This window comes from Petromyzon marinus, chromosome 61, assembly GCF_048934315.1.
Source record: "Petromyzon marinus isolate PM22_M1 ecotype Great Lakes invasive population chromosome 61, UKy_Petmar_22M1.pri1.0, whole genome shotgun sequence".
In the NCBI taxonomy this organism is placed as follows: domain Eukaryota; kingdom Metazoa; phylum Chordata; class Hyperoartia; order Petromyzontiformes; family Petromyzontidae; genus Petromyzon; species Petromyzon marinus.
The window spans coordinates 5,771,785-5,798,569 of record NC_133727.1 but is presented as its reverse complement, the minus strand read 5'-3'; the positions used below and the strand labels follow the sequence as shown (position 1 = coordinate 5,798,569).

Here is a 26,785-nt window from a genome sequence, read left to right as displayed (position 1 = left end):
CACAGACTCGCACAGAGACCCACAGACTCACACAGACCCATAGACTCACACAGAGACCCACAGACTCACACAGAGACCCATAGACTCACACAGAGACCCACAGACTCGCACAGAGACCCATAGACTCACACACCCCACAAACTCACACAGAGACCCATAGACTCACACAGAGACCCATAGACTCACACAGCCCACAGACTCGCACAGAGACCCATAGACTCACACAGAGACCCATAGACTCACAGCCCACAGACTCGCACAGAGTCCCATAGACTCACACAGAGACCCATAGACTCACACAGAGACCCATAGACTCACACAGAGACCTATAGACTCACACAGAGACCCATAGACTCACACAGAGACCCATAGACTCACACAGACACCCATAGACTCACACAGAGACCGATAGACTCACACAAAGACCCACAGACTCGCACAGAGACCCATAGACTCACACAGCCCACAGACTCACACAGAAACCCATAGACTCACACAGACACCCATAGACTCACACAGAGACCGATAGACTCACACAGCCCACAGACTCGCACAGAGACCCACAGACTCACACAAAGACCCATAGACTCACACAGCCCACATACTCACACAGAAACCCATAGACTCACACAGAGACCCATAGACTCACACAAAGACCCACAGACTCGCACAGAGACCCATAGACTCACACAGCCCACAGACTCACACAGAAACCCATAGACTCACACAGAGACCCATAGACTCACACAGCCCCCAGACTCACACAGAGACCCATAGACTCACACAGAGACCCATAGACTCACACAGACACCCACAGACTCACACAGCCCACAGACTGGCACAGAGACCCATAGACTCACACAAAAACCCATAGACTCACACAGAAACCCATAGACTCACAGAGACCCACAGACTCACACAGAGACTCATCGACTCACACAAAGACCAATACACTCACACAGAGACCTATACACTCACACAGAGATGCACCGACCCACACAGAGACCCACAGACTCGCATAGAGACCCACTAACTCACACAGAGACCTATATACTCACACAGAGATGCACCGACCCACACAGAGACAGACCCACAGACTCGCATGGAGACCCACTGACTCACACAGAGACCTATATACTCACACAGAGATGCACCGACCCACACAGAGACCCACAGACTCACACAGAGACCCATGGACTCACACATAGACCTATATACTCACACAGAGATGCACCGACCCACACAGAGGCCCACAGACTCGCATAGAGACCCATGGACGCACACATAGACCCGCAGACTCACAAAGAAACCCATACGCATGTCGATTCTACATGTGGAGGGAAAACCCGGAGAATAATCAAAGAGACCAAATATACTATTTGAAACTTATTTCTATTTTACCGGCGAGGCCAACCGAACTACGTAGCTATTTTTCAGAAGTAACCTGGCGATAAATGACAGCCCTCGCAGTGCCTTATCACATGGACATTTATAGCAGCCAAATCATCAAAACGCACGTCGATTCTAAACGGGGGGGGGGGGGTGGGGAAACCGGAGGACACCGCAGAAAACCTCACGCGACCACAGGGGGAGAGAGAGAGAGACAAGCAAACTCCAAACATACTTCTTTGGTTATTTCGGTAAAGTCACGTAGAATGAGAATAAAATAATAAAATAACACAATAAAATTCTCACGACGTTTCGGCCACAACGCAAGCGGCCGTCTTCAGGTGAAAGGTACAGACCTGTCGGGACGAAACGTCGTGAGAATTTTATTGTTTCATTTCATTATTTTATTCTCATTCTACGTGGTGGTGACTTTATCGAAAGGACCAAAGCAGACGAATCCTTGCAGTCGCGAAAGCTTTAAATCTAAATTTTAATCCAAACATGCCGTTTAAACTTTTACAAGTTACCAGGTTAGGGGCCCCGACCGAGGCGGACAGCTCTCTGTCAGAAAGTCACCTGGCCATCGCAAAGTGACGGCCCGAGAGGATTGTCACGTTGCCTTTGAAGCGCGCCTTTGCTAAGCGTGGACGGCGGTGGGGGAAGATTAAAAAAAAACAACAACAACAACAACAACAACAGGCTTCGGTCAGGGTTTTTGCGGGACCGAACCCGCGACCTCGGGCACACGCCCGAGCGAGGTCATCGAACGTCCATCCGCGGCCACCGCGGCGTTCCCACGCCCGTCGTTCGTCACCGTTCCTGTCCGCGTGGGTTGTGGGGCACGTGCGGCCCACAGTCGGCGCTGAGCTCTGCCGGAATGCTGGAGACGGTGGGCGTCGGCGTTGGCCCCTACACGTTGTTCGCTCCCACCGACGCCGCCTTCGAGAAGCTCCCCAAGGAGATGCTCGCACGCATCCTCGCCGACCCCGTCGCCGTCAAAGGTACGTCGGCGTGGGTGGGTGTGGGCGTGGGTGGGTGTGGGTGGGTGCGCCGAGATGCCGTACAGAAATCGAGGGAATGTATCATTTGTTCGAATTTATGTCGTGGGATCTCCTTTGCCGGTATCAAAATATAAGCATCGGGTTGTTTCCACTGTTACCTGGCAACAGAACAGCCGTGTTGAGATGTTAAAAAAAAAACACCAAACTGAAACCTTTTACGAGGAATCGTGTTACTGCATTCTGACCGCAATACTTGTGGTCAGAATGCAAACGAAAACAGAGTGTTTGTTTTGTTAACACAAAGGTGTCTTTAAAACCCGCCACCACCCGACACAGCCAACAACTAGTAAGGGTTGTCACGTAAACAGAACGTGGCCAATTTGTCACTAGTACAGCACTAGTGTATAGTGTAGTGTATAGTAGTGTATTGTAGTGTATAGTGTATTGTATAGTGTAGTGTGTAGTGTAGTGTGTAGTGCAGTGTATAATGTATTGTATAGTGTAGTGTGTAGTGTATAGTGTAGTGTATAGTAGTGTATTGTAGTGTATAGTGTAGTGTATAGTATAGTGTATAGTGTAGTGTATAGTGTAGTGTAGGGGTCACCAAACTTTTTTCACAGTGGGCCGAATAAGTTGAAAGAATGACGAGCGCGGGCCGCTTAATCATTCTGTTCAATACTTGCAAGCCAGAACGAAAACTCGGGGAAAAAAAAGACGAAAAACTAAGTTTAGCCTTCCATGTTAATCATGGGTGAGTGGCGTGCAATGCACAAAAAAAAACAAAGACAACCAACCTTATTTATTTACTAAAAAGTTATCAAAGAAGGCGACGTTAGCAAAAAGATAGTTACATCAGACCTAGTGTGTTGTCATATCCGAATCTCACAAACTCAGCAGCAAAAAAGGTTAGTGAGATTTGTGAAACTGACGTTTGGCTTTCAAGATATCATTGATGTTTGGTTTGGAATTTTCTGCATCCAATCAAGAAAATTGCTTTCAAATGTTCATCAGTCAATCTCGTTCGATGTGTTGACTTCACATACTTCATTTTTGAAAATGTTTGCTCACAGACATAAGTTGTTCCAAACACTGATGCCATACCAGCGGCAAATTTCTTCAAGTTTTGGAAACTCAACATCAGGTAAGCAGCGGTAAAATTCAACAAGTTTTACTTCTCTGCGCTTCTCTTTCAACAAGTCATTTGCTTGCAAATCAATGAGCTCCAACTGTAGTTCAACTGGCACATCATCAAGGTTATAATCAAACGGGTTCTGGAACAGAAGAATGTCACTCTCAATTCTGTCAAGATCTGAAAATCTCTTCAAAAAAAGCTTCAAGTCACGAATAATCTTTTTCGGAAAATCGAGGTTGACATCTTCTTTGGTTATTTCGGTAAAGTCACGTAGAATGAGAATAAAATGATAAATTGATAAAATAAAATAGCACAATAATATTCTCACGACGTTTCGAGGTTGACATCTTCAGCGATTGTAGCGCAAAACTCTTTGAAACGGTGAAAATGAGAGACGTTTTCTCCTTCCAGTTGTGCTTCAAACAATGACAGCTTTCTCCGAAATCCTTTCCCTGAAGTTTCAAGTTCAGTTCATTCGTGTGGGATGTGATGTCGACCAAAAATGACAACTTTGACAGCCAGCCAGGTAGGATCTGACAGCTGTGGATCAGCTCTTTCTTTTTCAGTGAGAAAAAAAAACATCTGTTTCGTTTCGGAGCTTGTAAAAACGAAACAGGACTTTACCGCAGCTGAGCCACCTCACTGCTGTGTGACGAGGCAAGTCACAGAAATCAGAATCAAATTTCTTCAAGAAAAGCCTGGAACTGACGGTGATTGAGTGCATGTCCCCGAATGAAGTTCACAGCATAAACGACTGGTTTCAGTACGCAAGAAATATCTAAGTCTTTCCCACAGAGTGCTTGCTGATGTACGATGCAATGTATGAACAGAGCGCCCGGAATTTGCAAATCTTCCAACTGAGTCCTGATCTGCCCCACCAGACCCTTCCTCACTCCAGCCGTGTTTTTTTCCTCCATCAGCTGTAACACCTCGAAGCTGATTCCACTTAAGGTTATAGTCTCGCAAAAATTTTTGAACTTCCATGAAAATGTCTTTTCCAGTTGTTGTTCCATCCATGCATGCCGCAAACGGATGCCAACTCTTCCGTTATCCGAAAGTCCAAATTGACACCTCGGATGAACACGAGAAGTTGTGACGTACTCAAGAGATCAGCAGATTCATCCAGCGCCAGAGAATACCACAACAAGTTCCTAGCTTTCTCGCGTATCTGTAGCACTATGTTCTCTCCAAGTTCTTCTGTTCTCCGCACAACTGAACTTGCCGAAAGGCTGATACTTCCAAACAAATCGGCTCTCTCAGGACACAAGCAATTTGCTGCTTCCATCATACACTCTTTGACGAAGTTGCCATCAGTAAACGGTTTTCCTCGTTCTGCCATCTTATGCACTAATAAAGTATTAAAGCTTTCGTGACTGCATAAAATTACTCATTGGTTTTTTCGGTAAAGTCACGTATGTAGAAATACAATAAAATTATATTAAAACAAAAAACAATCACGTTTCGATCACAACGCAAGCGATCTTCATCAGGTGATGAAGATCGCTTGCGTTGAAACGTCGTGATTGTTTTTTGTTTTAATATAACTTTATTGTATTTCTACATACGTGACTTTACCGAAAAAAAACAATGAGTAATCTTATGCACTATATTGTGACTTGTACTCGTGACAAGATTCACTTTCAGCAAACTTTCTCGTGAAGAGATTTCTTTGAGTTGCTAAACCACGTTTCATGGACTCATGTTTCTCAGAGCGTAACTTTCCAGAAAACTTTGAATATGTCGATAGATGTTTTGTCTCATAGTGACGCCGAAGATTGTACTCTTTCAAATCGGCAACACTTTCGCTGCATATTACGCGACTATCTTTCTGGTCCTTTGTTTCCCACAAAGAGGTACTTTACTCCCCATTCTTCATTGAAAACGCGACGCTCGGCGTCCACTTTTCTTAGTAGCCACAATGAAGGGTGAAGTAAACGGGATCTGAAAATGAAAAAGGCATTGAATTGTTTCCTATTGAAACACAAGAAAAGCAGAGGATTCAGGAGTCACTGGTGAAGCTACGGCTCACCAAAGGTACATATGAAGTTTATAGGTACCTTTGGTAATAGAATATATCACATAATAAGGTTTACAAAATATATAAATAGGGCGGGCCTAAATAAACAGCCTAGAGACCAGCTCGATTAACACCTTGACCGGGGAATTTTTCTGAGCTGGGGATAATATTTTCGTAATAACACGAGGCTTTTATGGCATTGTTATTCTATGTTTGTTACTTTATGACGTCTAGCCACCGTGATGATGATGAGAGAGAGAGAGACACGCAAACTCAAAATATACAGTAGCAGGCGTCAGGGTCAGGATTGAACCCACGACCTCCTGTACACCAGGCGAGGTAGTTAACATCTCCTAGCCACCGTGATGATGATGAGAGAGAGAGACACGCAAACTCCAAATATACAGCAGGCGTCAGGGTCAGGATTGATCCCACGACCTCCTACATACCAGGCGAGGTAGTTAACATCTTCTAGCCACCGTGATGATGAGAGAGAGAGAACCACGCAAACTCAAAATATACATCAGCAGGCGTCAGGGTCAGGATTAAACCCACGACCTCCTGCATACCAGGCGAGGTAGTTAACATCTCCTAGCCACCGTGATGATGAGAGAGAGAGAGAGACACGCAAACTCCAAATATACAGCAGCAGCAGGCGTCAGGGTCAGGATTGATCCCACTACCTCCTGCATACCAGGCGAGGTAGTTAACATCTCATAGCCACCGTGATGATGAGAGAGAGAGACACGCAAACTCCAAATATACAGCAGCAGCAGGCGTCAGGGTCACAATTGATCCCACGACCTTCTGCATACCAGGCGAGGTAGTTAACATCTCCTAGCCACCGTGATGATGAGAGAGAGAGAGAGACACGCAAACTCCAAATATACAGCAGCAGCAGGCGTCAGGGTTAGGATTGAACCCACGACCTCCTGCATACCAGGCGTGGTAGTTAACATCTCCTAGCCACCGTGATGATGAGAGAGACACGCAAACTCCAAATATACAGCAGCAGCAGGCGTCAGGGTCAGGATTGATCCCACGACCTCCTGCATACCAGGCGAGGTAGTTAACATCTCATAGCCACCGAGACGCCGGCGTATGGCAGCTGGAGCCGTCCACGTGAATGCTGCTGCAGGCGGTCACACGTCCGGCACAGCGGTCCTTCACCGACCGTGCGTGACAAACAAACGAATGAATCGACAGACGAATGAATGAGCTGATGAACGACAGACTGAACGGATGGCTGAACGAATGAATCAACGAATCGATGAATGAATCGACGAATGAAACAATGAGCGCACAGATCAAAGAATGAATGAACTAACGGACGAACGAATGAGTTGAGAAGTGAATGGACCGATGAACGAATGAATGAACTGACGAACGAGTGGCTGAGCGGATGGATGAACGATTGAATCAACGAAGGAATCAATAAATGAATTGAAGAATGAAAAGGCGAACGAATGAACAAACGAACGAACAGATAGACGAATGAACGAACCAATGGACGGACAAACGAACGAACAGACGAGCGAAGGAATGAGTAAATGAACGAACGGATAGACGAATGAACGAACCAACGGACGAACGAACGAACGAACGAACAGACGAGCGAAGGAACGAGTAAATGAACGCACGGATAGACGAATGAACGAACGAACGATCGAACGGAGAGGCGAACGAATGAACGAACGAATAAAACGAACGAACGGACAGACGAATGAACGAACGAATGGACGAACGAACGAACGATCGAACGGAGAGGCGAACGAATGAACGAACGAAAAAACGAACGAACGGACAGACGAATGAGCAAACGGACGAGCGAGCGAACGAATCGACGAGCGAACGAATCGACGAGCGAACGAGCGGCTCGCGCGTCACCCTCCCCCCTCCTCCCCTCCCCCCCCGGCAGCCCTGCTGCAGCACCACGTGGTGCGCGCGGCCGTGTGCACGGGGGCCTTGCTGGGCCCCGTGCGGCACGACAGCGCCGAGGGCTCCCCGCTGCTGCTCGGCTGCGGCCCCGCCGGGGTGACGGTGGACGGGCGCGCCGTGGTAGAGCAGGCGGACCGCGTGGCCACCAACGGCATCGTCCACGTCCTCAACGAGCTGCTGCTGCCCGACTCCGGTGAGAGTGGGGGGTAGGGGGTAGGGGGGGGTGGGGGGGTAGGGCGTGGTGGGGGGTGGTGGTGGGGGGCCAAGGGTGGCGAGGTGGGGGGGCGGGGGGCACAACCGAGGGCGGTGACGCGGGCGGCACGTGGAGCGAGCTCGACGCTGGTCGCCATTGCTTCGCGGATCGGATCAAGGTGACCGCCCTGGTAAATAGGGGTAGAGTTGGAGGGGATTGATAATAAAGAGGTTTTTTTTTTTCCCTCGGGTTAGAGCGCCCCCCGCAACCCCTCTCTCGTGTGAGCACGTGCGTATGCATGAAACAGAGACCCATAGACTCACACAGAGACCCATAGACTCACACAGAGACCCATATACTCACGCAGAGACCCATAGACTCACACAGAGACCCATAGACTCACACAGAGACCCATAGACTCGCACAGAGACCCATAGACTCACACAGAGACCCACAGACTCACACAGAGACCCATAGACTCACACAGAGACCCATAGACTCACAAAGAGACCCATAGACTCACACAGCCCACAGACTCATACAGAGACCCACAGACTCGCACAGAGACCCACAGACTCACACAGAGACCCATAGACTCACACAGAGACCCATAGACTCACACAGAGACCCATAGACTCGCACAGAGACCCACAGACTCACACAGAGACCCATAGACTCACACAGAGACCCATAGACTCACAAAGAGACCCATAGACTCACACAGCCCACAGACTCATACAGAGACCCACAGACTCGCACAGAGACCCACAGACTCGCACAGAGACCCACAGACTCACAAAGAGACCCACAGACTCACACAGAGCCCACAGACTTACATAGAAACACATAGACTCACACAGAGACCCATAGACTCACACAGAGACCCACAGACTCGCACAGAGACCCACAGACTCACACAGAGACCCACAGACTCACACAGAGATCCACAGACTCACACAGAGACCCACAGACTCGCACAGAGACCCACAGACTCACACAGAGACCCACAGACTCACACAGAGACCCACAGACTGACACAGAGACCCATAGACTCACACAGAGACCCATAGACTCACACAGAGACCCATAGACTCACACAGCCCACAGACTTACACAGAGCCCACAGACTCACACAGAGACCCATAGACTCACACAGAGACCCACAGACTCACACAGAGACCCGTAGACTCACACAGAGTCCCATAGACTCACACAGAGACCCATAGACTCACAGAGAGACCCATAGACTCACACAGAGACCCATAGACTCACACAGAAACTCATAGATTCACACAGAGACCCACAGACTCACGTAGAGACCCAAAGACTCACACAGAGACCTACAGACTCACATAGAGACCCCCAGACTCACACAGAGACCCATAGACTCACACAGAGACCCACAGACTAACATAGAGACCTACAGACTCACATAGAGACCCACAGACTCAGACAGAGATCCACAGACTCGCACAGAGGCCCAAAGTGGTCTAATCTAATTCAGAATGAGAATAATTGTTTATACTGCAGGAGGAATCTGATGACCTATGAAGCTCTTTGTTTTTACATTTGTCGGGTAAGGGGCACGGGGTTCAGAACGTCGCAACGACAACACACAACACAAAAACACATCTATTAGGAGTGCAAAGTCTAAGAAACGTAAGCAAATCACACAAAACCAAACCCCACTGCAGCAAACAAAGACAATGATCGCCCGTGTAGCCTTTAACAGACTGTTGGGGCAAGTGCTGTTTAGGAGCAGCTCCAGAACGGCACACGAAGGGGGTGGGTGGCCAGCAACCGCGCCCGGCCGCCTTTGTCTCCCCAGTGGCGATGTTTAATGCACACCGCACCAGGCAATCAATTGGCCCACCTATACCGCTGCCTACTTTAATGTTAATCAGGCGTTCGCACCCTCGGCTCAGTGTTTGACATTGATGGAACGGTCGTTGCGTTCGGCAATTCAGTTGTTTAAAACGTGTTGAGTGTGCGTTTGGGGTTGTGTGTGTGGGGTTTTATTGCGTGTCATGGGTCTGCTGCTGTGTGTGTGTGTAATTGGGGAGCGATAGTGTAACGGTTAGCGCGCTGCGCTATGAACCTGGCGACCCGGGTTCGATTCCCGCTCACGGCCAACACCAGTGACGATTATCTGAACCGGTCCCGGGCCTCCCCTAGGTCGACTCAGCCTCAAATGAGTACCTGGTGCGGTGTGTAAACATTGCCACTAGGGAGACAAAGGCGGTCGGGCGTGGTGCTGGCCACCCACCCCCTCGTGTACCGTTCCGGCCTTCATAGGTGCTCGCTAACAGCACTTGCCCCTACAGTCTGTTAAGGCTATATGGGGGATCTTTGTTGTCTTTGTGTGTGTGTAATTGCCTCGGCCATTGTGGGAGCGGCAGTGTAGCGGTTAGCGCCTTGAACCTGGCCACCCGGGTTCGATTCCCGCTCACGGCCAACACCGGTGACCGGTCCTTGGCCTCCCCTAGGTCGACTCAGCCTCAAATGAGTACCTGGTGCGGTGTGTAATAAACATCGCCACTGGGGAGACAAAGGCGGCCGGGCGTGGATGCTGGCCACCCACCCCCCTCGTGTTGCCGTTCCGGCCTTCATAGGTGCTGCTCGCTAACAGCACTTGCCCCTAAAGTCTGTTAAAGGCTACACGGGGGATCTTTGTCTTTGTTCAGTGCGGCGAGAATTTAGTGTAGTGGTCAGCGCACCGCAACTGTGAACCCGGCGACGCCGAGTTCGACTCCCGCTCACAACCAATAACATCAGCGAATATTTGAACCTCCCCTGGGGTCTCAAACGGTGGCGACGTGCAGACGTGGGCACTGGGGAGACAAAGGCGGCCGGGTGCGTCGGTGCCGGTCAAGGCATCCCCCCCCCCCTCGTACGGCGCTACAACGCCATATCAGCACTTGCCCCAGCGGTCTGTTAAAGGCTGCACGGGGGGTGGGGTTGCCTTTGTGTTGCAGCGAAGAGCACGCTGGAGCTGATGGATGACCCCGACCACACGACGTTCAAGGACATGTTCGTGCGAGCTGGGCTCAAGAGCTCGCTGCGGGAGGGGGCCGCCTACACCCTGTTGGCACCGACCAACAAAGCCTTCGGTGGTGAGGAATCTCCCAACCCCACGCCCCCCCCCCCCTGCTGCACCACTACACACCCACGAACTCCTGGTGTGCAGGAGGTCGTGGGTTCGATCCAGACCCTGACGATGCCTGTTGTATTTTTGGAGTTTGCGCGTCTCTCTCTCTCTCTCTCATCATCATCATCACGGTGGCCAGGAGATGCTAACTACCTCGCCTGGTGTACAGGAGGTCGTGGGTTCGATCCCGACCCTGACGCCTGCTGCTGTATATTTAGAGTTTGCGCGTCTCTCTCTCTCATCGTCATAATCATCACGGTGGCTAGGAGATGTTAACTACCTCGCCTGGTATGCAGGAGGTCGTGGGTTCGATCCCGACTCTGGTGCCTGCTGCTGCTGTATATTTGTTCTCCCCGCGATCGTGTGGATTTTTGTCCGGGTCCTCCGGTCCTCCGGTCTCTTCCCCACACGTTTAGAATCAGCGTGCGTTATACACCACTCGGCTGCGACCCATTCCGTTGGGCTATCACTTGCGGTGGGCAGCTCACCACTGAAAAAAATTGCTAAGTCGGGACCTTTGCCTGGTGAAATAAAACGAAGATCAAATCTGGGAACGGCGGCGGACAAAGACGTGGGTGGTGGGTGGGTGGTGGTGGGTGGGTGGGTGGTGGTGTGGTGGTGGTGGGTGGTGGTGGGTGGGTGGGTGGTGGTGTGGTGGTGGTGGGTGGTGGGTGGGTGGTGGTGGGTGGGTGGTGGTGTGGTGGTGGTGTGGTGGTGGTGGGTGGTGGTGTGGTGGGTGGTGGGTGGGTGGTGGGTGGGTGGGTGGTGGGTGGGTGGTGGGTGGGTGGTGGTGGGTGGTGGTGGGTTGTGGGTGGGTGGTGATGTGGTGGTGGTGTGGTGGTGTGGTGGTGTGGTGGGTGGGTGGTGGGTGGTGGGTGGTGGGTGGGTGGTGGTGTGTGGTGGTGGTGGGTGGGTGGGTGGTGGTGTGGTGGTGGGTGGTGGTGGGTGGTGTGGTTGGTGGTGTTGGTGGGTGGTGGTGGGTGGGTGGTGGTGGGTGGGTGGGTGGTGGGTGGGTGGTGGTGTGGTGGTGTGGTTGGTGGTGTTGGTGGGTGGTGGTGTGGTGGGTGGTGTGGTTGGTGGTGGTGGGTGGTGTGGTTGGTGGTGTTGGTGGGTGGTGGTGGGTGGTTGGTGGTGGTGGGTGGTGGTGGGTGGTGGTGGTGGGTGGTGGTGGTGGGTGGTGGGTGGTGGTGTGGTGGGTGGTGTGGTTGGTGGTGGTGGGTGGTGTGGTTGGTGGTGGGTGGTGGTGGGTGGTGGTGGAGGGGGGTGGGTGTTGGTGGGTGGTGGTGGGTGGTGGTGGGTGGTGGTGGGTGGTGGGTGGTGTGGTTGGTGGTGGTGGGTGGTGTGGTTGGTGGTGGGTGGTGGTGGGTGGTGGTGGAGGGTGGTGGGTGGTGGTGGGTGGTGGTGGGTGGTGGTGGGTGGTAGTGGTGGGTGGTGGTGGGTGGTGGTGGTGGTGGGGGAGCAGAACCGAGGGTGGTGACGTGTCACGTGGAACGAGCTCGATGCCTGTAGCAGGGGGCTCGCGGTTCGAGTCAAATCGGCCGCCCTGGTTAATAGGAGTAGGGTTGGGGGGGGAGTTCATAAAAAAAACGTTTTTTTCTCGGGGGGGGGGGTGGAGGAGGTGGGGGGGGTGGGGGGGTGGGGGTTGGGGGGGGGGGTGGTGCCCTCGCGTGTCCGGCTGATCTGAGTCGACGCTTTGCACCGGCGTGGCGCGTTCGGATGACAGGGTCCCTCCTCTCGGCCTCCTCGTCCGAGCTGAGCGCGGCCATGAAGAACCACGTGCTCAAGGGCAGCGTGCAGCTGCACGAGCTGTTCGGCGGCAAGGCGCTGGAGACGCTGTCCGGCAAGAAGCTCCGCGTGTTCATCTACCAGAAGGTGCCACGGTGACGACGACGACGATGATGATGATGACGATGATGATGATGACGATGATGATGATGGCGACGATGACGACGATGACGTTGATTACGATGATGACGATGACGATGACGACGATGATGACGATGACGACGATGATGACGATGATGACGACGATGACGACGATGGCGATGACGACGATGATGACGATAACGACGATGACGACGATGGCGATGACGACGATGGCGATGACGACGATGATGACGATGACGACGACGATGACGACGAAGGCGATAACAACGACGATGATAATGACGATGATGACGATGACGATGACGACGATGGCGGTGACGACGATGATGACGACGACGATGACCACGACGACGATAACAACGACGATGATAACGACGATAACGACGATGACGACGACGGTGGTAACCACGACCACCGGCAGGTCCCGGACTAGCGCCATTGGGCGGCAGTCCGTGGGGAAAATGGCCGAGCAGGGGCCGGTGGGGAGTCGCTCTGTGTGGGGAAATTGCAAAATGTTATCAGGGTAAAAATAAAAAAAAATTGATATACACAAGAATATAGTTTTTTTTACATATATATCTAATCTTTAAATAACATTTTTTTGTTCATAAAAATATATATACTTATTTAAAGTTTCATTTAAATTAAGTGTATTATTCAAAAAATACAATAATTCGAATTCTAATTAAAACTTTTTTTTAATATCTACATTTCGTTTTATTTTTCACATCAAATATTGTACGATTCCTCTAATGTGTACGCTGTGTTGCTTATTTTATGCTCTCAGTTGCCATCGGAATCCCTATTCCTCAGCAGTCACCCCAAAAATCCTCTTATCGCACGGGCATACCATTTGTTTGCTTGCACCAATCCCCAAAATTGGGGCCAATGACATCCCACGGTCAAACAACCGCCCTAGCACTTGGTCAGATCGCAACATCGAGCTGCTCGTACCACTACCGGCCGCCTTTGTCTCCCCAGTGGCGATGTTTACACACCGCACCAGGTACTCATTTGAGGCTGAGTTTGTCACGTAACCCATTACGACAAAGTATAATAGTTGCCCGTAGCCAGCGTTTGTGCCGGTGTGTTTACAAATGCCTGGGCCGATTCTCTGTCCCCCGTCGCGTCGCTGGCCACCGGCTACAATCGGCGCTGATCGTGACAGCGGTAGGGACCGTTGGCATCCTCACAACTTTGCTGACCTACCTCAGCTCAATCAGCTCAATCCTCCCGTGGCGAGATGTTAACTACCTCGCCCGGTATACAGGAGGTTGTGGGCTCGATCCCAAATCCTGACGACGCCTGCTGCTGTATATTTGGAGTTTGCGGTGTCTCTCCGCCTCGTCGCGTTGGCTTTTTGCCCGTGGCCTCCACGTTTAGAATCGACGCGCATTTAGAGTATTTGTCTGCTGTGATTGTTCCACGCGACGAGCCAATTCGTTGCGATGCCATTCGTGGGCGAGATGGTGGCTTCTGAAAAACAGCTACGCAGCCCAGCAGTGCCTTACCAGGTTACAAGAAAAAAATAGCTAGCAAATAGTTTTTTTTAAGTATGAACCACGTGACTTTTGCAGCTGGGGTTGCAACGTATCATTATTATGATGATGATGCAAGTTTAACCAGGAGAGCCTCACCGAGTCTCAAAGACTCCTTTTTTCAGGAGGGTCCTGCCAAGTTTTCGCAGAACGGGGAGCGATGTTGCTGCTGCCGCTGCCACTGCCGCGTGCAATTACAAAGTCAGTCATTTGCGGTGCAATTGTTCAGCACAATGTCATTGGTCAATACCAGCTACGTATTTTTATTCTCATTTTTTTAAGCGATGAGATTAAAAAAAAACGGAGATACCGGAGGGAAACCCGCGCACAAACCCCCACGCAGAAAGCCAGCCGAGTCGGGAATCGAACCCAGGGACCCTCTTTACCGATGAGGCCCAATCACTACGCCACTCTGCCGCCTGCCGCTTTGTTTACGCGTCTTCATTCATCGAGGGGTTATCCTCCGTAGAGTCGCACCTGATGAGGTAGTTAGAGTCGTCGGCCAGCGCCTTTGGCCCATGCCACAGGATCGGGGCTCGCTTGCAAACCCATCAATCCATGGCCACCCTCCAACAGCGACGTGTCCCTGGTGAACCCACAGTCAATCAGTTATACGGGGGGAGGATGATTTGTCTTCGTTCTCTGTGGGTATGCGTGCGTGCGTGTGTGTATGTGTGGTTCAGTGCCGGATGACCCTAGCAGCACAAGTAGTTACACAATGCTACGGGGCCCCGCACTTTCAATGGGCCCGCGCTAAATGCTTTCAAGCTATCCATTCCGGTTGAGTTATTCCGCTACTTTCTCTATCGCTATACTGCCTTCGACTATTACGAACGGCTGGGTGTTTAAGGTGAGAGATTTGTCGTATTATCCGGCCGTGTAGCAAATTTAAAAAAAAAATACAATTGCTTCACTGTGCAAGTAAAAAAAAAAACAAACGTGTGTTTTAATAGTTACGTGTTTTTTTAAATGTTATGTTATTTAGGTCCCCTTCATAACAACATACCGCTAGAGGCCCCGCGCTGAGCTTCATGCGGCACTGTGGAGGTTATGTGGCAAGCGTTGGCCCATTCGTTAAGCTCGCCGACGCATTCAAACCCGGCGGCTTCACTTCCAGTTCTCGCTCACGGCCAACACCAGTGGCGATTATAAGAACCGGTACCTGGAGCGTCCCCTAAAAGGTCGACGCAGGCTTGAATCAGTGCCTGCGTGCGGTGCGTAAGCGTGGCCACTCGGGGAGGCAAAGGCGGCCGGGCGTGGTATTACCCACCCCAACCCCCCCAACCCTCGTGTGCCGTGCCGGCCTTCATAGGGTTGCTGCTCGCTGACAGCACTTGCCCCAACGGTCTGTTAAGGCTACTCGGGTGGTCTTTGTCTTTGTGTTTCACAGTGGCCGGCGTAAATTTGCGGTACCTCGCGGTGAATTTAAAAGAAGAAAAAGCACAACTGCCAACATTTAAAGGACACATTGGCTCCTAATTAAATTCGGGAACGCGTGAACAATATAGCATTCTGTTTCTGGAACGTGCTCGACGAATTAAGGTTGACGAGACTGATCTTCGAAAAAAAAGTTGTTTTCAAACGGAGCGGCTCATTTCATTAAAAACCGATCTGGGGATGGCCCAAGCGGGCCCAGATGCATTGGCAATGAGTGTGGTGAACCGACACAGCACTTGCTCCAACAGCCTGTTACATGCTATGCGGGTGGGAGGGTGGGGGAGGGTGGAGATCTTTGTCTTTGTGTGTCTTTGTGTCTGTGTGTGTGTGTCTGTGCGTTGGCTGGGTCATGTAGCCCGCATGCCCAGACACCGCATGCCTAAAGGGACCGTGCATAAATGACGTCACGCACCTAGGTGGGGGGGGGGGGGGATGGTCAGATATTTGTGACGATGTGTGACGAGGGGAGGGGGGGGCGGTTGAGAAATGTGACGTCACGTCAAAATGCGCAACTTTAAATCAATATAGACAAACACGTTCTACTTAATTAAATAGACTTTTTGAAAAATGTTTTCTCCTACAACATCAGAGTGCAGCGGCACATTAAATACGCACTACTACAATGACAATAGTTTTAAGCGATTTGAAGCATGTTTTATTTTTTTGGCGGGGGGGAGGGGGCAGAGCTTTGTGACGTCATATTTGAGGGGGGGTCTGACTTTTTGTGACGCCGTGGGACGAGGGGGGGGGGTCAAAAAATCATCCAAAATCGCGTGACGTCATTTATGGACGGCCCCAAACAGCTTTTGTTCGGCCGGTTAGAAGGGGCTAAACGGGCGCGGCACGGGCTAGAGAAGAGATGGAGTGATGTGGTACAGGAGGACGTGGAGCTGAGTGGACTTGCCGATGACTGGTACCAGCGGTGTCAAGATCGGCCTCTGTGGAGGAGGCTCGTGAAGGACGCTACTGGGCAGTTGGAGGCAGTCGCCCTCCAACAACAACGGAGGGCGGAGGAGCGACGCTCACAACAATGAGCGGAGCGCCGGGTGGCTAAAGCACAGCAGGTTGGCACAGTAGGGGGCACAGGTGGTGCATCAGCCAGTCATCTCAGTCATCTCAGTCAGTCGACCCGTGGCACCTGCTGGACCTGCCCCGTGACCTCCTGCCAGCGGGCGTTCGACACCGCACGTGGCCTCAACGTGCACCTAGCCTGCTACAGGCGTCGTGGTGACGTCACGGCCAATTAGTGGCGAATGGCGGTTGTTGTTGTTTGTTGTTGTTGTTGTCGTGTGTGTGTGTAGGCCATCTGTCTGGAGAATGCGTGCGTGTCGCCCAGAGTGAAGCACGGCCAAACGAGCGACATGTTCTCCCTCGACCAAGTCGTGCGTGCCCCGACCAAATCACTGCTGGACCTGCTCAAGGCCGACAAACGCTTCAGGTTCATTATGATGGGAGGGGAGGGAGGGGTTGGGTGAGGTCGCGTGAGTGTAAGCCATCTGGCTACCATGAGAGATTCGTTCATGAGGCTATCCACATACACAAACACAGAGACAATTTCAACCGAGAAGATGTATTCTAGCTTAGCAATCATTGGAAGGATTTGATAAACCATTTGAGGTCTTAATTGATTGTTCACGCTTACGGTGGCTTTCAAACAGCATATATTCATTTTTCGTCTCCCCCCTCCTCTTTTAAGAACATAGATGGACTCGTCCTTCTAAACAAACTGCTAAATCGCTGCGCGTGGCGCTAACTTTTATTATAAATAAATAAAAACACCGTTTAAAAATGAATAAATTAATGCAAACCGCCACTTCTTTCAAATGTTTCTTGCCGTTGTTTTTTTTTCACACCTGATGACGACCGTTTGTGTTATGGTCGAAACGTCGTGAGAATTTTTATTGTTTTATATATATTTTATTATTTTATTGTTTCCCTTCAACGTGACTTTACCGAAAGAGCTAAGAATATGTAAATGTGTCGTTGAACCCGCCACCACACAACGCAGCCGATTGGCAAGGTTTGTCACGTGAAACGAAACGTGCCCGGCATTTGGACCTTTTCACGTAGAAGGGAAATGATAAAATAATAAAAATAATGAAACGTAATAAAATAAAATTCTCACCACGTTTCGGCCACAGACGTGGTGAGAATTGCATTTTATTATGTTTTTATTATTATTTTATTATTTCCCTTCTACGTGACTTTACCGAAAGAACCAAGAAATATGAATCCCTGCAGTCACGAAAGCTTTAAATCAAAATTTGGACCTTTGTTTGGCAGTATATCAAAATATAACAATAGGTGGGAGTTTTTTTATCTTACCCTTTCTGCCAATCAAACGGTTGCGTTAAGTCATCGGCCACTCGGGGTGGGGTGTACGCACGAATGTTGAACTTCTTTCGCACCGTGCGTAGCCAAACCGTGCCAAGCAGAGGTGCGGTGGTTGAAGGATTTATGTAGTTTATTGTAAAAATTCGGGCACAGTCCTTGTGATCACTGTTACGTTGCAATTATGGCTTTATTTTTTGGTGATTTGGAAAACGTTTTTTTGGTTTGGACATGTTTGTTTTGTTGTAGTACGGAGTTAGACTGATGGTCTTAATCTAAGTTTTTCTTGTGGTTGTTGTTGTTGTTGTTTGACTTGCATCCCACTGGGATTTTTTTGCACACAGCGTTTGGTGGTGTACACGGTGCTTTTTTCAGGAATATTTTTGCTGGGTTTTTTTCCATGGATTTTCTGTTTGCACAGTCAACACATAGTCACTTTAAGATGTTTTTCTTGTTCTTGATTTTGTTTTTTTTGTTTGTTGTGGTTGCACCCGATTCAAGAGCCGAATGGCTCACAGGGCTATACCAAAATAAACTAAACTGAAGTGATAACAAACCGCACACAAAGATAAGTTATCGGGGAACGAGTGTGCCAATGCAGTGGCGATGTGGGGACTTCTCTCTTTGCCAGTGTCAAAATATAACACCGAACAGAATCCTCTTTCAAGGAATCCTGCCTGCACAAACCACACGGACTTTGTGGCCAACATGCAAACATAAAGCATGCACCGAGCAATAACACAGGCCCGTTGTCTCTGGTGTGGACCGGTCAGTTTCAAAGACAATGCATCATAATAAAGTATTAAAGCTTTCGTGACCGCAGAAAATTACTCATTGGTTTTTTTCGTTAAAGTCACGTATGTAGAAATACAATTTTATTTTTTAAAATATAATTTCATTGTATTTCTACATCCGTGACTTTACAATGCATCATCTTGAATTTAAGCTTTCGTGACTGCCAGGAATCCTTACCCGTTGGTTCTTTCGGTAAAGTCACGTAGGTAAAAAATACGTGACTTTACCGAATAGAACCAAAGAGTATGGATCCTTGCAGAGTCACGAAAGCTTCAAATCTAGAATTTCTGTTACTTTATACCCACGTGATAAAATTGTGATTTCTTTCACTGCGTACCCACGTGACTTTACCGAAAGCAACCAACGAGTATACAATGCGTAATATCAGCGGAGCCTTCGTCTCACCGGCGGCTGTGCCTCGCCGCAACATCGCTGCTGATGCTGCCGCATCGTGAATGGGTGACCTTGAGTGACGGAACGCTTCCCGATCCGCATGCCCCCCTCCCCCCACTCCGTGTGCCCCCCACTCCCTGCCCCCCCCCCCCCACCACCACCACAGCACGCTGGTGGGCATGGTGAAGACGTCCGGACTCACCCAGACACTCAACAAGGCGGGCTCCTACACGCTCTTCGCGCCCACAAACGCTGCCTTCGAAGCGCTGCCCTCGTCACGGCTCTCCCAGCTCTCGGGTGAAGAGGCTGGGGAGTTCGGGGACTTCTCGTCGTCGTTGTGACGATTCGGTTCTTTTTTTGGTGTCGTCGTCGTCGTCGTCGTGATGATGATGACGATGTCTCTTTGCTATATTTGTGTTGCTGCTTTCCAACCGTGTCCGACACCCCTGCCCGCCCTCGATTCCGTCCTACGCTCCTTCACGCTCCCTCCGCTCACGAGTGCCCCGGTCTCTCGGTCTGAGTCTCACGCCACACCAGCCACCGCTCCTCCTCCTCCTCGTGCCCGATCGCCATTCCTTTCTTCGTCGCTTCTGGCCCACTTTACGCTGGAACAAGTTGCATCAAGACAATCAGCCTCACGAGGCCACGATTCGTTCTTCGCTGTAAACACGCTCACTCACTCACACTCGCATTCAGTCACTCACACTCACTCACTCACAAAGACAAAGATCCCCCATATGTAGCCTTTACAGACTGTAGGGGCAAGTGCTGTTAGCGAGCACTCACACTCACTCACTCACACTCACTCACGCCCACTCACACTCACTCACACTCACTCACACCCACTCACACTTTCTCACACTCACACTCACTCACTCACTCGCTCACACTCACTCACACCCACTCACACACACTCACACCCACCCACTCACTCACTCACACTCACTCACACTCTCTCACACTCACTCGCTCACACTCACTCACACACACTCACTCACTCACACTCACTCACACTCACTCACACTCACACACTCACTCACTCACACACACTCACTCACTCACACCCACTCACTCAAACTCACTCAAACTCACACTCACTCACTCACACTCACTCACACTGACTCACTCACTCACACTCACTCACTCACTCACACCCAATCACACTCACTCAACACCCACTCACACTCACTCACACTCACTCACTCACACTCACACCCACGCACTCACACTCACTCACACTCACTCGCTCATACTCACTCACACCCACTCACACCCACTCAATCACACTCACTCACACTCACTCACACTCACTCGCTCACACTCACTCACACCCACTCACACTCACTCACACTCACTCGCTCACACTCACTCACACACACTCACTCACACACACTCACACTCTCTCACACTCACTCGCTCACACTCACTCACACACACTCACTCACACACACTCACTCACTGACACTCACTCAATCACACTCACACACTCACTCACTCACACACACCCACTCACACTAACTCACACTCAATCGCTCACACTCACTCACACCCACTCACACTCACTCACTCACACTCACTCACACTCACTCACTCAATCACACTCACACCCACGCACTCACACTCACTCACACTCACTCACTCACACCCACTCACTCACACCCACTCACTCACACTCACTCACTCATACCCACTCACACCTTCTCACACTCACTCAATACCCACTCACACTTACTCACTCACACTCACTCACTCACACTCACTCACACCCACTCACTCACACTCACTGACTCACTCACACCCACTCATACGCTCTCACACTCACTCAACACCCACCCACACTCACTCATTCACACCCACTTACACTCACTCACTCACACTCATTCTCACTCACACTCTCTCACACTCACTCGCTCACACTCACTCACACCCACACTCAATCACATCCACACACTCACTCACACTCACTCACACTCTCTCACACTCACTCACACTCACTCACACTCACTCACTCACTCACACTCACTCACACCCACTCACTCACACTCACTCTCAATCATTCACACTCACTCACACTCACTCACACTTACTCACACCCACTCACTCACACTAACTCACTCACACTCACTCACTCACTCACACTCACTCATTCACTCACTCACACTCAAACACACTCACTCACACTCACTCATTCACACTCACTCACTCACTCACACCCACTCACTCACTCACACTCACTCACACCCACACTCACTCACACTCACTCACACCCACTCATTCACTCACACTCACTCACTCACTCACACCCACTCACACTCTCTCACACTCACTCAACACCCACTCACACTCACTCACACCCACTTACACTCACTCACTCACACTCTCTCACACTCGCTCATCCCCACACTCAATCACACCCACTCACTCACACTCACTCTCACTCACTCACACTCACTCTCACTCACTCACTCACACTCTCTCACACTCACTCACACTCACTAACACTCACTCACTCACACTCACTCACTCACACCCACTCACTCACACGCACACACTCACTCACACCCACACTCACTCACACTCACTGACTTACACCAAACTCCCCTTCATTTACACCGTCCCTCTTCCCAACTTCTTCCTCTTTCATCTTCTTCATTTTCTTCCACATTCTCATCTCATTCCTCCTCCTCTTCTTCCTCCTTCCTTCCTTCTTACGTCAAATGCAGGTGGTCGAGCCAGATGAGCGCATCAGGAAGGGCAGAACTCGTGTCTGCGATGTCCCCTTTCCTTCTCGGCGGATCGGGGGCATCACGCCGTTCGTTATGCGTCGCGCCGGTGTCTGCCCTGGTCGAGCGCAGTCGCGCGTCCGAGGGACTCGTCCACGCTCCGTTTCGTGCGTCGGGAATCCGCGTCTGCCGTGGTTTTGGGCGCAGCGGTTGCGGTTCCAAGGGTTGGGGGCCCATCAGCTTCGCGGAGGAACCGCGCTCGGTCATCGCCAGCCACTCGACTTTCATTCTCTTCCGCCGGCGTTCATTCCGCGCGTCGTCACGCTCATCACGCGCTGGCTCCCTTCCCCGCCAACGTCTTCTCACCGGCTCGTCGCGACGCACGTCTGCCGCGCGACGAGACGCCTCTCGGTTTGAGCGCCGGGGGTCCAGGCCGCGATGTGAAACGAATCAGCGATGGCGAAGCCCGGCGCCAATGCCTCGCAAGGAGGGGGGGGGCGCACCCCTTCGTGTGAGACGGCGGCCCATGGAAGTGGAGGTCATAGAGCTACCTCTGAGATCCCTTCAAGCCGCCTCTGGCCCCACCCGGTAGGGGCTGGCAATTTGGCCGCTCCGCGGGCCGGTCAAAGGGATGCTTTCAATTCCCGAAGCTGGATTTTTTTTACAAAAGTAATTGCGCAACTTCAATTTAATGTGGTAGGCCCAGGCTGAGACCATCAACTCTCGGTGGCTAGGAGATGTTAACTACCTCGCCCCGGTGTGCAGGAGGTCGTGGGTTCGATCCCGACCCTGACGCCTGCTGCTGTATATTTGGAGTTTGTGTGTGTCTCTCTCTCTCATCATCATCATCATCAAGGTGGCTAGGAGATGTTAACTACCTCGCCTGGTACACAGGAGGTCGTGGGTTCCATCCCGACCCTGACGATGCCTGCTGTATATTTGGAGTTTGTGTGTCTCTCTCTCTCTCATCATCATCATCATCACGGTGGCTAGGAGATGTTAACTACCTCGCCAGGTATACAGGAGGTCGTGGGTTCGATATCGACCCCGACGCCTGCTGTTTATTCGGAGTTTTTATTTTTTCTCACCATGGTCGCGTGGATTTTTTTTTCCGGGTCCTCCGGTTTTTCCCTCCACGCTTAGAATTGACACGCGTTCAGAGTATTTGGCTGCTATACATTTCCACATGATGATGAGCCACTTTTTTAAAGCTATCATTTGTGGCCAGGTCGGTTCTGAAAAAGAGCTATAGAGTTACGCTTTGGTTTTTTCGGTAAAGTCACGTAGAAATAATACAAATAAAATTATATTTACCGAAAAAACAAAAGAGTAATTCCTGCAGTCACGACAGCAACCAATCAAGCTATAGAGTTCCTTGGGGCCTTACCGAGTAAACTTAGAAGAAAAAAAATGGTTAAAAGTTTTTAATTTAAACTCGCTATGCCGGAGAAACCAGTGCAACCAGACGGTGGCTGCCTGGATCCGAACCTAGGACCCTCAGCAGTGCCAGCTCAGCGCTCTGACCTCCGACCTCTGACCTCTGAGCCACACTGGCACCTTTCTGATTCAAACTTAAAACCCCCGACGCCAAACCTTGCCTGCCGCCGCACGAACCGCTTGACGTTGCCCATCCGTCGGCTGCCCTCGGCCGTTTGCAGAAATGGTTTAGGGCAGCCGTCAGAAATCCCGTCGCATCACATCGCCACTGTGGCGAGGCGTCATCTCCCTCGCCCGGTACGCAGGAGGCGCGTGGTTTCGACATCGGACCCTGCCGATGACCGTTGTTGTATATTTGGAGGGGGCGCGTGTTCTCCCTCGCTCTTCATCCCCGCAGGTTATCAGCACTTTCGCCGAAAGGACATCGGGCGGCGTGAGTGTCCGCCGCGTCATTCGAAACCATTAGGGGCGGGGGCTTTCACCGTTTGTGTATTGTCAGGGGCTACCACTGAAAGGCCACTGAAAGACCACTGAAAGGCCACTAAAAGGCCACTAAAAGGCCACTGGCCACTAAAAGGCCACTGGCCACTAAAAGGCCACTAAAAGGCCACTGGCCACTAAAAGGCCACTGGCCACTAAAGGCCACTAAAAGGCCACTGGCCACTAAAAGGCCACTAAAAGGCCACCAGTGGACCCACAGGGGCCATGCGATGAAGATGGCTGGCGTAAGATCGAGCGGGGCTCGTCAACACGGAGAAATAAGACACGGCCAGCTCGGGTTAAAAACCCCTCTGGCAGCGAGAGGTCAATCACACTCAGAGGAGATGGATTATATCCAAGGGTAAAGGAGGTCCCGCCCGGGTTAGTCTTGAACTTGGTGGGCGTTCTATGTTCCGCACAGCGCGTCACACGCCAGGGAATCACTGCGATCAAGCGTCACCCCGAACCCCCGTTCTTTCGACTCGCACAGAGACCCATAGACTCACACAGAGACGCATAGACTCACACAGAGATGCCTAGACTCGCACAGAGACCCATAGACTCACACAGAGACGCAAAGACTCACACAGAGACCCATAGACTCGCACAGGGACCCATAGACTCGCACAGAGACCCATAGACTCACACAGAGACGCAAAGACTCGCACAGAGACCCATAGACTCGCACAGGGACCCATAGACTCACACAGAGACCCATAGACTCACACAGAGACCCATAGACTCGCATAGAGATGCATAGACTCACACAGAGACGCAAAGGCTCACACAGAGATGCCTAGACTCACACAGATGCATAGACTCACACAGAGATGCCTAGACTCGCATAGAGACACAGACCCATAGACTCACACAGAGACCCATAGACTCACACAGAGACGCATAGACTCACACAGAGACGCATAGACTCACACAGAGACACAGAGACTCATACAGAGACCCATAGACTCACACAGAGACGCATAGACTCACACAGAGACCCAAAGACTCACACAGAGACCCATAGACTCACACAGAGACCCATAGACTCACACAGAGACCCATATACTCACACAGAGACGCATAGACTCACACAGAGACGCATAGAGTCACACAGAGATGCATAGACTCACACAGAGACGCATAGACTCACACAGAGATGCATAGACTCACACAGAGACGCATAGACTCACACAGAGATGCATAGACTCACACAGAGATGCATAGACTCACACAGAGACGCATAGACTCACACAAAGATGCATAGACTCACACAGAGACGTATAGACTCACACAGAGACCCATAGACTCACACAGAGACCCATAGACTCACACAGGGACCCACAGACTCACACAGAGATGCATAGACTCACACAGAGACGCATAGACTCACACAGAGATGCATAGACTCACACAGAGACGCATAGACTCACACAGAGATGCATAGACTCGCATAGAGACACAGACCCATAGACTCACACAGAGACCCATAGACTCACACAGAGACGCATAGACTCACACAGAGACGCATAGACTCACACAGAGATGCCTAGACTCGCATAGAGACACAGACCCATAGACTCACACGGGGACCCATAGGCTCACACAAAGACCCATAGACTCACACAGAAACCCATAGACTCACAGAGACCCATATAATCGCATAGAGACACAGAGACCCATAGACTCGCACAGAGGCCCATAGACTTGCATAGAGACCCATAGACTCACACAGAGACCCACAGACTCACACAGAGACCCGCAGACTTGCACAGAGACCCATAGACTCACACAGAGACCCATACACTCGCATGTATGTTGAACTTCTTTCGCACCATACGGAGCCAACCATGCTAATCGGAGGTGCGGGGGAAGGACAACAAACGAAACAGAAAAAAAGCCGTTGTAAAGAAATTAGCCTTCAATCTGGATGGTTTATAAGTGCATAGCTCCAGTGGCTTCCTAATACCGGAAGGAAGAGCGTTCCAGACGGCCGCAGAAGTGCATCAGAAAGCGGGTGATGCAGTGGCCGTCTTTGTTGGACGGTTAGCCAATAGCCACTGCTGCTGCGAGGTTGGCCAGAGTTCACGTGGCGATGGTTTATGCGACTTGACGAGTTCAGCAAGCTATTGTGATTCATAATGACGACGACGACGCTGACGACGATGATGACGATGACGATGAAAATTAATTTCATGCGAATGATGATGACGATCTTCAGGTAGCACGAAGCAGCAGGCCGAGGTTCTGAAGTTCCACGTGACGAATGGCGTGGTGGTGAAGGGTGGGGTGCCGCAAGACGCCACCACTTTCCTTACCACGCTGCAGGGTGGTGGCCTGGAGCTCGTACAGGTGAGGAGGGGTGAGCCGCTCGTGGTGGTGGTGGCGGCGGTGGTGAGGGAGGGAGGGAGCTGGCACGTGGGTTTGATCCCGACCCTGACGCCTGTTGTGTGCACTTCTGCAAAAAGAGCCGATTTGGCTCAGTGGGCCTTACCTGGTCAAATTAAAAAAAAAAATAGTTTAGTTTTTTTTTAAAGTATATTTTGAGTTTGCGTGCTGTCCCCGTGGTCGCGTGGATGTTTCTCCCGAGTCCTCCGGTTTATCCTTCCGCGTTTATAATCAACGCCCGCTGGAAATTTCCACGTGATGATACCAGCCACTTCGTCGAGCTATCGTTTGCTGTGGTCAGTTCGCTTCCTTAAAAGGATCCGTGTAGCGCCGTGGTGGGGCCTTGCCCGTGGTAAACGCAGAATAAGAAGACGTTTCGTCCAGGAGGGCAAGAGCTGTCGGGTCACTTACCCTAAGTCCTCGCGGTCAGTCGGACAAAGATGGGGCTCGCGGGCATCGTGCGGCGCTTTCAGAATGCGCTTCAGTTGGCCGTCTGGAACGCTCTCCCTTCCGATATCAGGAAGCCGGCTGGAGCTATGCGCTTTAAGTCGTCTGTGTTGA

The 26,785-nt window shown here is 51.0% G+C and overlaps 1 protein-coding gene across 1 annotated transcript in view; it reads left to right on the top strand.

Moving 5' to 3' along the window:
- The window catches only part of LOC116955748 (transforming growth factor-beta-induced protein ig-h3-like), a 56,548-nt gene that overhangs the window by 23,382 nt on the left and 6,381 nt on the right, over window positions 1-26,785 (top strand). Inside the window, exons 7-13 of the mRNA XM_032977030.2 lie at window positions 2,246-2,390; window positions 7,458-7,670; window positions 10,646-10,783; window positions 12,542-12,690; window positions 16,982-17,118; window positions 19,366-19,496; window positions 26,058-26,188. Coding sequence (XP_032832921.2) covers window positions 2,246-2,390; window positions 7,458-7,670; window positions 10,646-10,783; window positions 12,542-12,690; window positions 16,982-17,118; window positions 19,366-19,496; window positions 26,058-26,188 — 1,044 coding nt within the window. The remainder of the gene's footprint in view (window positions 1-2,245; window positions 2,391-7,457; window positions 7,671-10,645; window positions 10,784-12,541; window positions 12,691-16,981; window positions 17,119-19,365; window positions 19,497-26,057; window positions 26,189-26,785) is intronic.